Source organism: Leopardus geoffroyi, chromosome C2 (assembly GCF_018350155.1).
Source record: "Leopardus geoffroyi isolate Oge1 chromosome C2, O.geoffroyi_Oge1_pat1.0, whole genome shotgun sequence".
In the NCBI taxonomy this organism is placed as follows: Eukaryota; Metazoa; Chordata; class Mammalia; order Carnivora; family Felidae; genus Leopardus; species Leopardus geoffroyi.
In genome coordinates this window covers 96,069,781-96,085,339 of record NC_059333.1, presented here as the reverse complement: position 1 = coordinate 96,085,339, position 15,559 = coordinate 96,069,781, and the positions used below count along the sequence as shown (strand labels likewise).

The 15,559-nt window shown below is 36.2% G+C and overlaps 1 protein-coding gene and 1 long non-coding RNA gene across 11 annotated transcripts in view; one reads left to right on the top strand and one right to left on the bottom strand.

Moving 5' to 3' along the window:
- The window catches only part of PHC3 (polyhomeotic homolog 3), a 105,300-nt gene that overhangs the window by 23,199 nt on the left and 66,542 nt on the right, over positions 1–15,559 (bottom strand). For all 10 annotated transcript variants that reach the window (XR_006718514.1, XR_006718515.1, XM_045503009.1 and 7 more), the window contains 3 exons: positions 12,592–12,742; positions 7,252–7,502; positions 2,574–2,733 (listed from right to left, as the gene is read on the bottom strand). Coding sequence is in view for 8 of the 10 variants with exons in the window: in XM_045503009.1 (XP_045358965.1) it covers positions 2,574–2,733; positions 7,252–7,502; positions 12,592–12,742 (562 nt within the window). In the remaining 2 variants the exon portion in view is untranslated. The remainder of the gene's footprint in view (positions 1–2,573; positions 2,734–7,251; positions 7,503–12,591; positions 12,743–15,559) is intronic.
- LOC123611266 lies at positions 10,664–11,455 on the top strand. The gene is made up of 2 exons (XR_006718517.1): positions 10,664–10,837; positions 11,065–11,455. It is a non-coding gene; the product is annotated as an uncharacterized LOC123611266 (long non-coding RNA).

Sequence of the window (15,559 nt, the reverse complement as noted above, 5' to 3'; positions counted from 1 at the left end):
TGAGCCACACAGGCTCCCCTGCTTGTTTTATCTTTTAGAATTCACATATAAGCGAAATCAGATTGTCTGGTTTATTTCATTTAGCGTAACACCCTATAGGTCCATCCATGTTGTCACAAATAGCAAAATTCCATTCTTTTTTATGGCTGAGTAATATTCCATTGTGATATATACTACATATTTATTCATTCACCTATTGATGGACACGGGCTGCTTCCACATCTTGGGTACTATAAATAATGATGCAGTAAATACAGGGGTGCATATATCTTTTTAAATTAATGTTTTCATTTTCTTTGGGTAAATACTCAAAAGTGGAATTACTGGATCATATGCTATGTCTTTTTTTAGTTTTCTGAGGAACCATCATACTATTCTCCATAGTGATCGCATCAATTTACATTCCCACCAACCATACATGAGGGTTCCCTTTTCTCTACATCCTCACCAACACTTATCTTTTTGATACTAGCCATTCTGACTTGTGTGAGATGATACCTCATTGTGATTATAAAAGCACAATGTGGTTTTTATCTCAACTAGTTTTAAAACTTAAAGTCCCAAGTTCATACTGTCTATACACTTCATTTAAAACTTACTATATGTTACTCCTTAGTTATCTTACATTCATCAGTTCCTACTAGGTCAAAAGCTCCTCTCAGGCTCTAGCACAGTCTAACATATGCTGTATGTCTATTATATTATAAGCCATGAATATATGGCATATGCTATGAAGCTTCCTAAACAGTTTTCCATTTTTCTCCAATGTGTACACACAAGACAGCACATTATATGTGCTTTTTAGTTTAGAATGTTCATATATACACTTATTGTAGCTATAGGCCAAAAAAAAAAAATCCCTGTACATTCATCTTTACTATTCTTCAGCTCAAATGAAACATTTTCTCAGAATAGTATGTATAACTAAAGTATTCAGGAATTAAGTGAAATTAAATTCATAACAAGAGGTAAAATGTAGACATTGTTGGATTCTGATTTGAAAAATAACTATAAAAGGATATTTATACAATTTATATAATTGAGGAAATCTCAATATGAACCAGGTACTAGATGACCTCAAAGAATTACTATTAATATTGTTTCATGTGACACAGCATTATAGTTATTATATGAGAAAATGTATGCATTTTTATTTAAAATCTTTTTTTTTTTTTTTAACTTAGTGGGTTTTTCCTTAATGTTTGTTTTTGAGAGGGGGGAGGGGCAGACAGAGGGAGACATAGGAGCTGAAGCAGGCTCTATGCTGACAGCAGGGAGCCCAACACAGGGCTCAGATTCACGAACTGAGAGATCATCACCTGACTGACATCAGACACTTAACTGCCTGAGCCACCCAGATGCCCCGTATATATTTTTAGAAATGCGCAATGAAATGAGGACTTTTTTTTTTTTTAACAGAAAGGAGGAGGGAAGAAAAGAAGAGAAAGAGAAAAGTGACAGAAAGGAAGAAGGGAAACGGAGGGAGGAAAACAAAAGAGATGGATGAAACTAGTGTGGCAAAAATAACGTTTGAAATCAGGTAACAGTGTTGAGTCTGGGTGAGGATTCATTATACAATTCTAATTTGTGTAGGTTTGAAATTTCTCATTGTTAACATTTTTTTAAGTAAAAGAAACCAAACTGATCTCAATATAAGTTAGCAGTAAAACCAAATTTGATACTATCATACTCTTCCCTGTTCAAATAAAAAATAAGCCAGGGATGAATATACTGCAACAGTTTATAAGGTAGTAACAATGACACAGGTGCCTTCCTTTTAATAATCAGGCAAACTGTGGGCAAAGACAATTATATATTTTGTTTACCAGCATGCTATTTTGTTTAATTTAGCAAAGTACAGGCACACAGTACATGCTCAATAAACATGTGAAAATTAATTTCAGATGAAATACACTAAGATACTGAGGACAACTACTTTGACACAGATGTTTATAAAACCACTACTGTGCAGCCCTGGCTACACTGAATGTTATTTGATTCAACTGTGTTGCAAGGACAGGACCATGATCAGAATCAATAAAAGGGATCAGTTCTGAATGTATTTGTGTTCATTCTGGAATATTCACTATTAGACTAAAGTCTTCAAAAGAGGAGTCTCTAACAATAAGAAGATTTAGTGATATTTTCCTCTTTGAACAAATTTAATTACTTCTTGATTGACAAGTACATCCTTAATACAACTGTAATTCTCACTTGACATCAAACATCAGAATATGGAAAGCCTAAAACCAAACAACCCAGGAGTTTTAAAATTTTAAGCAAACTCAGTCCGCTTAGAAAAAGAGAACTGGTTGCTTTGATGCTAAAATTCTGAACTACTTTCGTATATAGGGGAACTTTTCCCTCCCACACTCCTTCAAAGGTCAATCTGACATTTATGCAAATTAAACATCTTGCTATTTGAATTATTTAGCCATTAAAGGTCTGATTAGCTTTCCATTTACTTTTGTCTTCCCAGTGTGAAAATATGTGTAGAATAAAAATCCATATCGTGTTTCAAGCAGTGAAAGTTAAAGTTAATTTAAACAGTATCTTAAGTAAAATCCACAAACCTTCAGCAATCATGTCTTCCATTTCTGTGTCAGATGAATTATCTCCATGCTTTGTATTATTCTGTAGCTCTGGCTGAACACACACAGAGTTTATCACCTGATTATCCAAAAGAGGCCTTTTTTTCACAGGCTGTTCTATTAGCAAAGACGAGCGGCTCACCTTTAAATGAGACAGAGAATAAAACAATCTTTTAAAAGGTTTTTCAGAAATAACTTGGTTAAGGGGCCCCTGGGTGGCTCAGTTGGTTAAGCATCCAACTCTTGATTTCAGCTCAGGTCATGATCTCACGGTTCATGAGACTGAGTCCCATGTCTGGCTCTGCACTGACAGCGCAGAGCCTGCTTGGGACTGACTCTCTCTCTCTCTGACTCTCTCTCTCTCTCTCTCTCTCTCAAAACAAATAAACTTAAAAAAAAAATCTTCAAAAAAAAAAAGAACTTAGTTAAAAAAAACCCTCTTGAAATGAATAGTATCTATGATAATTTACTTGTTCAGCCAATCAGGTCCATCATTAAGAAAATTTTAGGCAATCTAGACATCAACAGTTTGTATTTCAAGTCATCACCAATATGGATGCTTCAAAATCTGTCAAATAGAACCTAGTGTTCTAGTTTAGGCAAATAGTTTAAAAATGTCTTTGGGGCACCTTGGGGGGCTCAGTTGGCTAAGCATCTGACATGAGCTCACAGTTCGTGAGTTCGAGCCCTACACTGGACTCTGGCACGGAGCCTGCTTCAGATCCTGTCTCCCTCTCTCTCTCTGCCCCTCCCCAGCTCACACACTGTGTCTCAAAAACAAACATTAAAAAAAATTACATATTTTCATGTTTTGAAAAATATGTAATAAATTTTGATTAGCCAGTATCCTCAACTTATTTTTTTTCTGCAACAACTTTTAAGATTTATTTTTCACGTACAAAACTTTTTTTTTTTTTTCAACGTTTATTTATTTTTTGGGGGACAGAGAGAGACAGAGCATGAACGGGGGAGGGGCAGAGAGAGAGGGAGACACAGAATCAGAAACAGGCTCCAGGCTCTGAGCCATCAGCCCAGAGCCTGACGTGGGGCTCGAACTCCCAGACCGCGAGATCGTGACCTGGCTGAAGTTGGGCGCTTAACCGACTGCGCCACCCAGGCGCCCCAAAACTTTTTACTTAAAGAGTTATCGCCTTAGGATAGATCATTATTGTATGTATTTTAAAAATAAGAGAACTATAGGGCACCTGGGTAGCTCAGTTGGTTAAGCATCAGACTCTTGATTTTGGCTCAGGTCATGATCTCATGGTTTGTGAGATCGATCCCTGCATTGGGCTCCATTCAAAGCACAGAGCCTGCTTGAGATTCTTTCTCTCCACCTCTCACTCTCCCTCTCTCTGCCCCACCCCTGCTCGCATATGCGTGCGTTCTCTCTCTCTCAAATAAATATTTTTTTAAAAAAGCAAGAGAACTAATGTTCAAAGTGTTTAGGTGATTTCTTTACAGAAGCAGAATCAGGCCTAGAACTCAAGTCTCCTGACTCCTAATTCAGCAACCGAATCCAATATAATCACAAAAAGAATTGGAAAAATCCTCAAACGTTAATATTAAAATCAACAACAAAATATTCACTTATGGGGGCGCCTGGGTGGCGCAGTCGGTTGGGCGTCCGACTTCAGCCAGGTCACGATCTCGCGGTCCGTGGGTTCGAGCCCCGCGTCAGGCTCTGGGCTGATGGCTCAGAGCCTGGAGCCTGTTTCCGATTCTGTGTCTCCCTCTCTCTCTGCCCCTCCCCCGTTCATGCTCTGTCTCTCTCTGTCCCAAAAATAAATAAACATTGAAAAAAAAAAAAAAATATTCACTTATGTTCAGTATACTTGGTTAAGTCATGAATACTTATTTCAGAAATATTTTCAGCAAAAGCAACCCAAAAAAAACATTTACTGATTTGCTAGTGAACTTTCAGCTAATCTGAAATAGAACCTCCTATTTCTATTTAAGAATGCTGGTTAAGTCTCCAGTATCTGCCACAGATGGTAAATGATGCTTACTGTAAATTCTACATTTAACTTCAGAGAATAATCACCCGTGAACTTTTAAATTTTGTTCATTTCAGTTAGTATATACATTATGCCTCAAGTAAAATTTACAAAAAGGTATTACTAAAGAAACTGTAATATGCAGTGCTACTAAGAGTTTACACTTCTGCTGTGTGAATATATTTAAATAATCTTTCCAGAAAACAATTTAGCAATATATATACCATGAGTCTTATGAATACATATGTAATGTGATCCAGTATCTGTACTTCTAGGAATTCATCCTAAAGAAATTATTACTATTTATCTTTTACTTATTTTGAGAAAGCACATGCACAAGCAGGGGAGGGGCAGAGAGAGTGAGACAGAGAATCCCTAGCAGGCTCTGCACTGTCAGTGTAGAGCCTGGCCTGGGGCTCAATCTCATGAACTGTGAGACCATGACCTGAGGCAAAATCAAGAGTCGAATGCTTAATTGACTGAGCCACCCAGACACCCCATTATGGCTAAAGAAATTATTAAATAATAGAAACCTAAAACGCCCAACAATAATGGAAGAATTACATAAATTATAGTTGTTCATAAAGCAGAGTATTATGTAACCTTTCAAAATATTCCCAAAGTACTATTTATCATATGAGAAAACAAATGCTCTAAATATACTATGTGACAGATGCAGAACTGTATATATAATAGTCTTGATAATATGAAATATATATATATAAAACAATACACATTGTGGTATTACTGAGGATTATTTGTTCTGTCCATTTCCCGTATCTTCCATTTAAAATAATGTCATGGGGCGCCTGGGTGGCGCAGTCAGTTAAACGTCCGACTTCAGCCAGGTCATGATCTCGCGGTCCGTGAGTTCGAGCCCCGCGTCAGGCTCTGGGCTGATGGCTCAGAGCCTGGAGCCTGTTTCCGATTCTGTGTCTCCCTCTCTCTCTCTGTCCCTCCCCCGTTCATGCTCTGTCTCTCTCTGTCCCAAAAATAAATAAACGTTGAAAAAAAAAAAATTAAAAAAAAAAAAAATAATGTCATTACTTTTGTAATCAGGAAAAAAAAGTTATAGTTGACACTAATAATTATTAATAATAGCAGCTATGGATATTAAGTGCCAGGCACTGCACAAAACAATTTACGCACATTTAATCCTCACAACAACCCTAAGAGCAAAGTATAATCTCCATTTGCCATATGAGCAAAAATGAAGATCAAAAAGGTTGAGTGACTTAACAAAGGTTACAGTATGCAGCACTGCCAGAATCCAAACCCTGAGGAACAGGGAAAAAAGACTGTTGTTCCACTATCATAATTCCTATAGGAGATCCACATTTAATACACGCAGTTAACTGAAAAGAAAGGCAAATGATGAGGCAACCCACTATCACAATGCAAGATCTTCACCACCCATAAATCTAAAAACCCAGATGATTCAAAGGCCTTTGAAGGGAATTATTTTGTTTCCTTGTCTTATTTGGCTTTGACTTTGGCCACCTGTCTTTGATTTATTTTCTAAGGAAAAATGTTCTTCTCTAGATATTAGCATATAAATTACATACAACTAGTCTCAAATCATAAGACTCTCAGTGACAGAAACAGCACCTCCATTTTGATGTGAAGATTTTAAAACATTTTTAAACATTTTTAAAATCTGACTGAAGGCAGAGATTTAAGAATGAGAAAATCTATTTGCTAATTTAAACCATCAACTGGAAAACTTCAGAAATATTAGGTCACTAGGAAGTTATGATTTCATGCACTCGTTAAAAGTTCACAAAGTAATCACACTATATAAGAAACACCATTTTAGGGGTGCCTGCATGGCTCAGTTAAGCATCTGACTCTTGATCTTGGCTCAGGTCATGATCTCATGGTTTGTGGGACTGAGCCCCAGGCAGGGCTCTGTGCCAACAGTGCAGAGCCTGCTTGGGATTCTCTCCCTCTTTTTCTCTGCCCCTTGCCCACTTGCTCTCTCGTTCTCTCTTGAAACAAATTTAAGAGAAAAAAAAAAGAATAAAAAACAACAACAAAAAAGAGAAACACCATCTTAGAAACATAAGGCACTTTTGTGTAATTTCAGTCCCCTTAAAAAAAATTTAAAAATTTATTTCACTGGAATAAACTTCCAACTTTCTTTCTCTAAAAATTATAAAAATCGATATCCTTAATATCCTGAAATTTTTCTTAGTTTATATGTAGCTAGTATAAAAATTCTAGAAATGTATTTGGAAATATATAAAGAATATATAGAGAGAGAAATTCCAGGCAAGAGATTGACTTTTTTTTTTTTAATGTTTAGTATTGTGTGTGTGTGTGAGAGAGAGAGAGAGAGACAGAGAGAGAGAGGGAGAGAGAGCGCGTGAGCGCGTATGCACACACAAGTGGGGGAGGGGCAGAGAGAGAGGGAGACATAGAATCTGAAGCAGGCTCCAGACTCCAAACTGTCAGCACAGAGTCTGATGCGGGGGCTCGAACTAACAGTCTACGAGATCATGACCTGAACCAAAGTTGGATGCTCAACCGACAGGAGCCACCCTGGCACCCCGACAACTTTTTTGAAATAAAATTACAAGCAGTTTATTAAAGAACAATACACTACATTTAAAAATAATACTACATGAATAATTTTTAAAAATACAAATTTGCTTACTACTTACAGGAAATGGCTCCAATCCCTCCTGAATCACAAAGCCTTCAATAACATGCGTTAAAATCTGTGGTTTAACAATAGCCTGTGGAGGTTTGTTTTCTATACTGGGAATGCTGCTGGGTACAGAAGTACTATTACTCCTTGTGGTAGCAGCTGGAAGTAAGAGTGGAGGTGGAGGAACAGAAACATGTGAAGGATCTGATGGAGATTTAATTACTGAAGCACTGACTGATGCCACAGCAGGTAATTCCACTTGTTCTGAAAAAGAAAAGTCAGTTTTTATCTTTATCATTCTGTGCAGGCAAATATGAAAAAAATTCAAGAATAAACATTAACAGCAATAATAGTTAAGATCTAGTGCTTTAAAACACCATCCTAAGAACTTTATATTTAATCTCATTTCATCTTATGAGATAGAAGCCACTATTATCCCCACTTTACAGAAGGGGATACTTGCTAAAAGTTATCATTCCAACCTTGGTTACAGGTTACATTCCAACCTTGCCCCATAAGACACAAAAATATTTTAGAATGTCAACTTAAGAATATGAAAATTGTTGCTTTTTAAAAATTTTTTAAGCTAAACACATATTAAATTCCCTGTGTTCCTGTTTATATATTCCAGATGGCATGGGGGGGGGTGGTTGGTGGGGAGTACTCTGAAAGTACACTTAAATAAAAAAGGATCATAAAATCCATAAAGTAGAGATTTTTAAAGGATTACACAGCATTCATCACCTTTATTTCAAGCAGTAAGGCTAATGCAATCCATGTACATTTTTTTAATACCTCTTCAGTGGCAATGTGTATGTCAATTTGGAGAAACACTTTAGTACCAGGCAACTGCAAAACATTGGGCTGGATCACTGTGATTCCTCCCCTTCAAACTCTGATGACCACATTAAGATAGACCCCACAGCCTATGATAGAGACTTAACCTAGCCGTATGATAGCACCAAACTGTATGAAAGCGGTACGATAGCACCAAACTTTACTGACTGTATGAAATAGAAAGAACCGGCTGAAAGCTAAAAATATCAGTGACTAGAGATGTCTGAGAAAAATAACAAAGAAAAAGAGCACATGTGTAAAGATAATAGTATGATTTACTAAGCACTTACATGCCAGGTACTGTGCAAATGCCTCACAGGTTGTAACTCAATTAATCCTCAAAACTAGCCCAAGGGAAACAGGAAGATAAAGAAACTTGGTCAAGGACACACAACTAATTAAGTAATGGAGCTGGTGGGATACTAACCTAGGGAATCAGTTCTTGAGACAATGCTCTTATAATTGCTGTGGTAACTCCTCTCCATCATCAGTATGAAAAGGGTTGACACCACTATCAAAAATGCTCAAAATATAGCCCAGTTAGGTAGAGAAGAAATAGGAATCCCTAAAGAATAAAATTTTCAGCTAACAATACAGTGTAGCGATCATCTGTATACTCAGAAATGGAAAAGCTAACAATTCACACTCAAGAACACGAATGTGATTAACATCATATAATGTATCTGATCACAGCACTGTTATTATAAGCCATTTATTAACCTAGTTCCACCAAATAATCCACCAAGATAAACTGTACTGGAAAACCTGTTAAAAATTACACAATTCTTGGGGCGCCCGGGTGGCTCTGTCAGTTAGGTGTCTGATTTCATCTCACAGTCCAAGAGTTTGAGCCCTGCATCAGGCTCTGTGCTGACAGCTCAGAGCCTGGAGCCTGCCTCCAAACTATGTCTCCCCTTCTCTCTGCCCCTCTCCCACTCTCGCTCTGTCTCTCAAAAATAAATTTTAAGGGGCGCCTGGGTGGCGCAGTCGGTTAAGCGTCCGACTTCAGCCAGGTCACGATCTCGCGGTCCGTGAGTTCGAGCCCCGCATCAGGCTCTGGGCTGATGGCTCAGAGCCTGGAGCCTGTTTCCGATTCTGTGTCTCCCTCTCTCTCTGCCCCTCCCCTGTTCATGCTCTGTCTCTCTCTGTCCCAAAAATAAATAAACGTTGAAAAAAAAAAATTTTTTTTTAAATAAATTTTAAAAACATTTAAAGAAATTTTTAAATTACACAATCCTTTATTAAAAACTAAACAAGAAAGTCAACAGAAAAATGCTAGTTTCCTGATTTCACGGAACACATGCAGTATTATTGTATGCATGCATTATGAAACTGAGGAACTCCAGAAAAATTCTATCCCACATTACCAAATCTTCACATTTACTCATAGAGTAAAAGGAAATTAAATTATAAAATTATAAAGTGGGATTGAAAGCCATGTTTTATGTTTGAAAGAAAATATAAATCTATGGGGGTACTGAAAAATAAGATAAAATATTAATGTCCCTTACAGATTTATAGATATTTTGTTACTTTAGAAATATAAAGCTGCATTAAGTGTAATTTGGCTTATTCAGAAAATATTGCTTGGTGTATGTTCCAATTAATTTTTAGATCATACATACAAATGTGCCAATCTTACACAGAGTCCTAAATGTTGTTAAAAATAGAGCTGTAAGGGGCGCCTGGGTGGCGCAGTCGGTTAAGCGTCCGACTTCAGCCAGGTCACGATCTCGCGGTCCGTGAGTTCGAGCCCCGCGTCGGGCTCTGGGCTGATGGCTCAGAGCCTGGAGCCTGTTTCCGATTCTGTGTCTCCCTCTCTCTCTGCCCCTCCCCTGTTCATGCTCTGTCTCTCTCTGTCCCAAAAATAAATAAACGTTGAAAAAAAAAAAATTAAAAAAAAAAAAAAATAGAGCTGTAAGTTACTGACTTTTTGAAGAGGCTAATAGCTATTACTTGCCAGTATATATAATCAGCTGTTAAAAATAAAAACAGGTGAGAAACACTGATGTTATGAAAGTAGAAAAATTATTACATTCTCTAGATTTAAGATAACTACAAGAGAAAACACAAGTAATAGGACTTTGCCACAAGGTACTCTACTTATTCAAAGTCTCATTTTCTGAACAAGATCTGTGAGCTTTTTTTAAAATTTTTTTTAATCTTTATTTACTTTTGACAGAGAGAGATAAAAACAGAGTGCCAGCAGGGGACGGACAGAGAGAGAGGAAGACACAGAATCCGAAGCAGGCTCCTGTTTCTGAGCTGTCAGCACAGAGCCTGACGTGGGGCTTGAACTCACGAACTGAGAGATCATGACCTGAGCTGAAGTCGGACGCTTAACCGACTGAGCCAGCCAGGAACCCCCATGAGCTTTTTTTTAACAGATGCTTTTTACTTGTATGGAATTTTTAGAGATTTACAAAAACTAAATACTGGATGGGAACAAATCCCTCTGTTTTTGCAGGTTTGCTTATTTTATGATTTGCTGAGAGCTATTCTAAAAAATCAACTTGTGCTTGCTCTGCCCCTTCACAGACACTACAGAAGAGTAGTAGGTATGAAGTAAATGAGAAGAAGATTCTCTACACTGTACCTAGACAATTTAGCCTGAGGGATACACGTGACAGAATCCTGAACTGTGTTCCTGAGGGAAAAAATGTGAAGCTGTGTTTGTGTTCCAGTATTTCAAGTGCTTAAACTTTCTTTGTGTTGCCATGAGTAATGCTTTTAAGGTAATTCAGTCACAGTCACAATGCAAGGTTAGTATCCAATTAAACTTTTATTTCTGTCTTTAAATCAAACTCCAGGAAATCTGCAGCAAAATTAAATCCATTTTCAGTGTAGAGAAACTACAAAGATTTAATACTATAGTTAGATTTTCCTAAATCTAGTTTTTGTGGTATTACTTTGAGTAAACAAAGGCAATATTAAACTTGTCTTAAATATTTTATCTAATTTTACTGACTAAACATTTTCTGTTTTTCAGGAGGGAGAAAATGTTGGAAGAAAACTGATTTCTCCCTTTTTGTGCCTTCCAGAGATTCTCACAGATAGTAAGGGAATAAGGGTTAGAGTTGTGGCACAACTGAAACAAAGGGATGGCAAGAGTAGCTTTGGTAGCAAAGTCAGTGTCCTGTTACAGTCTGTGTCTGTACCTGTGACAGGGGTTCTTATTTACCGTAAATAATCACGAGAGTCATAAGATATTCAAGAGGACTGAATACTTACAAGGAAGACTGAATCAAGATGACTATTATCTGGATCAAGCTTTCTGTAAAGAACCATATGGGCTCTACAACTACTCCTCTTTGCCACAAGAATACGAAAGTAAACATAGACAATATTTGAATAAATGAACGTAGCTGTGTTGTATAGAATTTTATTTATGGACAATGAAATTTCAATTCTGCATAATTTCACATGGCATGAAATATTACTCTTCTTTTGATTTTCCTCTACCACTTAGAACTTTTAAAACTATCCTCAGCTCATGGGACATGCAAAAATAGACAGCAAAAAAGATTTAAAGCATGAACTGTAGTTTGCCAACCCTGATCTAAATTAAATATTCATAGTTTTTAAAAATCTAACATGGGGGCACCTGGCTGGCTCAGTGGGCAGAGCATGCAGCTCTTGATTTCAGGGTCATGAGTATGAGCCCCATGTTGGAAGCAGAGTTTACTTTAAAAATGTTCTTTTAAAAAGAGGGAAAAAAAGAAAAGCTTTTATTAAATAGATACACAGATAAATTAATTAAAATCTAACATGGAATGTATTTTTTTAAGACCTAGACAGAGGGCTATATGAGTTTTATTTTAGTAAATGTTTTAGTTTTAGTAAATGTTTTATATAATGTTTTGTAAAATGTTTTAAGTAAAATACCTAGGATTCACAGTCACGTTAATATCGTGACGAGGAGCATACAGAAGATTTACTTGATTTCATAAGTAGGACTAAAGTAGTGAATAAAAATTTAAATGCTTAAGGACAACGATTTTTTTTAATCCATGTCTCTAGTAAAGAATTAGTGAGGCTTAATTTAAGAACTGTCTGGGAAAGAATATTTTTAAAAATGTACTCAGCCTGGATCACAAGTAATTATGAGGAATGCCAGATATGACTCAGAATGTTTTGTGATTTCTGGAAAACATAAGTGAAATCTTTTTATAGAACTTTGATTTACCCTAATTTTTAAGCTTAGAAATAGCTTGACCAATGAACCTGATTGGGCATATAAAACATATCTGTAAAAACTACTAAAAATTAGAAGGCTAAAGTATGTTTTTCACTTGGGTGGCTCCTCATCAATCGTTCTGTTTCTCATAAAAAAAAAAAGAAAATCTTGAATTCTATTATGTTTTGCTGTAATTAATTACATAAAAAACTAGTTTAATATCATTTCCAGTGGGGGTTCTATACTCACTTTATTATACTTCATTAATTTTACTTTACTCAACTTTATTACTAACATTTACCTAGCAGAAAATTTCCCCAAATTTAGGTATTTCCTCACCTAACAAAGGATGTTCAGAAGTCAAATCTTCTCTCCCCACAGTTATAGCTGCTGGAGACAGTGTGGGTGGTGGTGGCGTTCTGTCCATCCGAACACATTCATCTGACTCTTCTGGCATTTCTTCTTCACACACATCTTCTACTTGATAAACCTACAATGACAAACCACACTGCCTTAAAAGATTTCTAAAAATATATTTACTAAGGTGTTCCTAACTTAATTGAAAAAAAAAAAATTCTAAGTGTTTTAAATTTTAAAAAGGCAAAACGACTGTGGAAGCAGAGTTGAAACTATTTTAGTTTCTATTTAACAGGTTGAAAAGAAAACTTTGAAACAACTCAAATTAGGTTTTTCATAATGCTCAAAAATATTTCACTGAAAGTAAGTTGCGAATCAGTATCTAGGCTACAAATTACTAAAGTTTCCCAAAAGGTGACAGTCAAGTCAGGACATATTCTTAATTTTGAGAATTAAAAAAAATTTTGATCTTATATACTCAATAACTAATTGGGGAATTTGCTATTGTTTCTATTAACTTCCAACTGTCATAAATAAAAATAAATGCTAGTACTTTTCACAAGCACACTACGTAATTCTCCAAAATGACACATAATATATCAGGGACTGCGTAAAGGACTATACCCCAGGTTCTTCTTTATTGATATTTATGTGAATTAAAGATTAAATTATAAAAATAACATCTAAGAACATACAAAAAAGGTATGCAATTACATCTTTAATTCTTTAATCTTTTGACCTACTCAAGAATCTAATGAATTTTTATAAGCTAGTATCAGGTAAACAGAAAATACATGTCCTTGAATTAATACACACCCAAACCCACCACTCCTAAGCCATCTGACACATTATTTTTAATTCTTCAATATTGTTTCATACTTACAAGTTTTTAATTTTTTAACTTGACCTTTGTAATCCAATGCTAAAGAGTATACTTAAGAAAACATGGACTCAATCTGAGAAGGTACTATGTAACTAAAAATAACTAATGTTTCATTAAACTTAAGGCTGTTTTCAAAGTCCACTTCTAGACTATTTTTGTCATCATTATTTACTCATTACTTTTAATTTTTTTTATTTAATGTTTATTTTTGAGAGAGCGTGAAAGACAGAGTGTGAGTCGGGGTAGGGGCAGAGAGAGGGACAGACAGAATCTGAAGCAGGCTCCAGGCTCCAGCAGTCAGCACAGGGCCCGACAAGGGGCTCAAACCCACGAACTGTGAGATCATGACCTGAGCTGAAGTTGGAGGCTTAACCAACTAAGCCGCCCAGGCGACCCTATTTAATCATTATTTTTGAAAGATGATAGGTTACAAAAAACAAAACCACAAAGCAGTTCCTTTTTCTAATATACAAAGCTTATTACTTAAATTTACAAAGGTCATAAGTTTTTAAGATTACTTAAACTGATTAATAATTATAATAAATGTTAAAACAAAAAACCTTTCAACAACATTCACAAAAAACTTGAGGTGATATCTAATACTATATGTATTTTTTATACTATATTTTAATCAAACTATTGAAAAAGCTTGGTGATTTGAAGTATATCTTGGTCAATATAAAAGTGATCAAGATTTCTAAAACCAACATAAACCAAATGTTATAAAAGGGACTATCAAGTTTCATCTACAAAGGCATAGCTAACAGCAATACAATTTAAAAAAAAAAATTAAGCGCGTGACCCTTGTTCAGCTCAGGTCATGATCTCATGGTTCATGAGTTCAAGCCTTGTATTATTAGTGCAGAGCCTGCCTGCTTGGGATTCTTCTCTCCCCCTCTCTCTGCCCTTCCCCTGCTCATGCTCTCTCTCAAAATAAATAAATAAACCTAAAATAAAATTAAAATTAAAAAAACCAAAAAACACCTAACTTCCAAAGCCTCTAATTGTTTTTTTTTTTTTTTTTTCCTGAGAGAGAGAGAGAGGGAGAGGGAGAGGGAGAGAGAGAGGGAGAGAGAGAGAGGGAGCGAACATAAGTGAGTGAGGGGCAGAGATAATCCCATGCTGACAGCATGGAGCCTGAAGTGGGGCTCAAGCTTACCTGATGTGGGGCATGAACTCATAAATGGTGAGATCATGACCTGAGCCAAAGTCAGTTGCTTAACCAACTGACCCACCCAGGAATAAAATATCTTAAAAGAAAAAAAAAAGATCTTTTCCTTTTAAAAAATTTAAAAATCCTAAAAAAGTAACTTTAATCCTCCTGTTGCTGATAATTTTATACCAAATATGATATCCAGAACTGTGATGTGAATCAACTAAGTAGGCTACATTTTTAAAAATTATTGGGGCACCTAGGTGGCTCAGTCGGTTAAGTGGCCGACTTCGGCTCAGGTCATGATCTCACGGTCCGTGAGTTCGAGCCCCGCGTCGGGCTCTGTGCTGACAGCTCAGAGCCTGGAGCCTGTTTCCGATTCTGTGTCTCCCTCTCTCTCTGCCCCTCCCCTGTTCATGCTCTGTCTCTCTCTGTCTCAAAAATAAATAAATGTTAAAGAAAATTAAAAAAAAAAAATTATTTGCTCCCACCCCTGCATCTGGAAACCTGTTTCACCAAGGGAGATTCCTTAACCGTCTGGATCCTCAGAAGTGAAAACAGTCATTCATTATTGTACAGTACAATAATGAGAGCTGCTAGTATCTGTTCACATGACAATTTTTTTTAAATGATGATAATGTCCAACACAGGTAAAGTCATCCAAAAGGAATGTCCTAGGGGTTAAAGGGAAGAAAAAAAATCTTCTAACAAGGGGCATCTGTCATAGTGATTACCTTAATTTGACAGTGGCAGGTATGTTGATCAGAGGTTATTAGAAAAGTATGGTTTTATCAACCAGTTAAGGTACACCTGTGCAGCATTCCTTTATTAGATATTTTCTTAAAATGTTTAAATTCTCTCTTTAATATTCATGCTGCCACAAAGTCTAATCATGCAAAGAACTCTGATTTTTT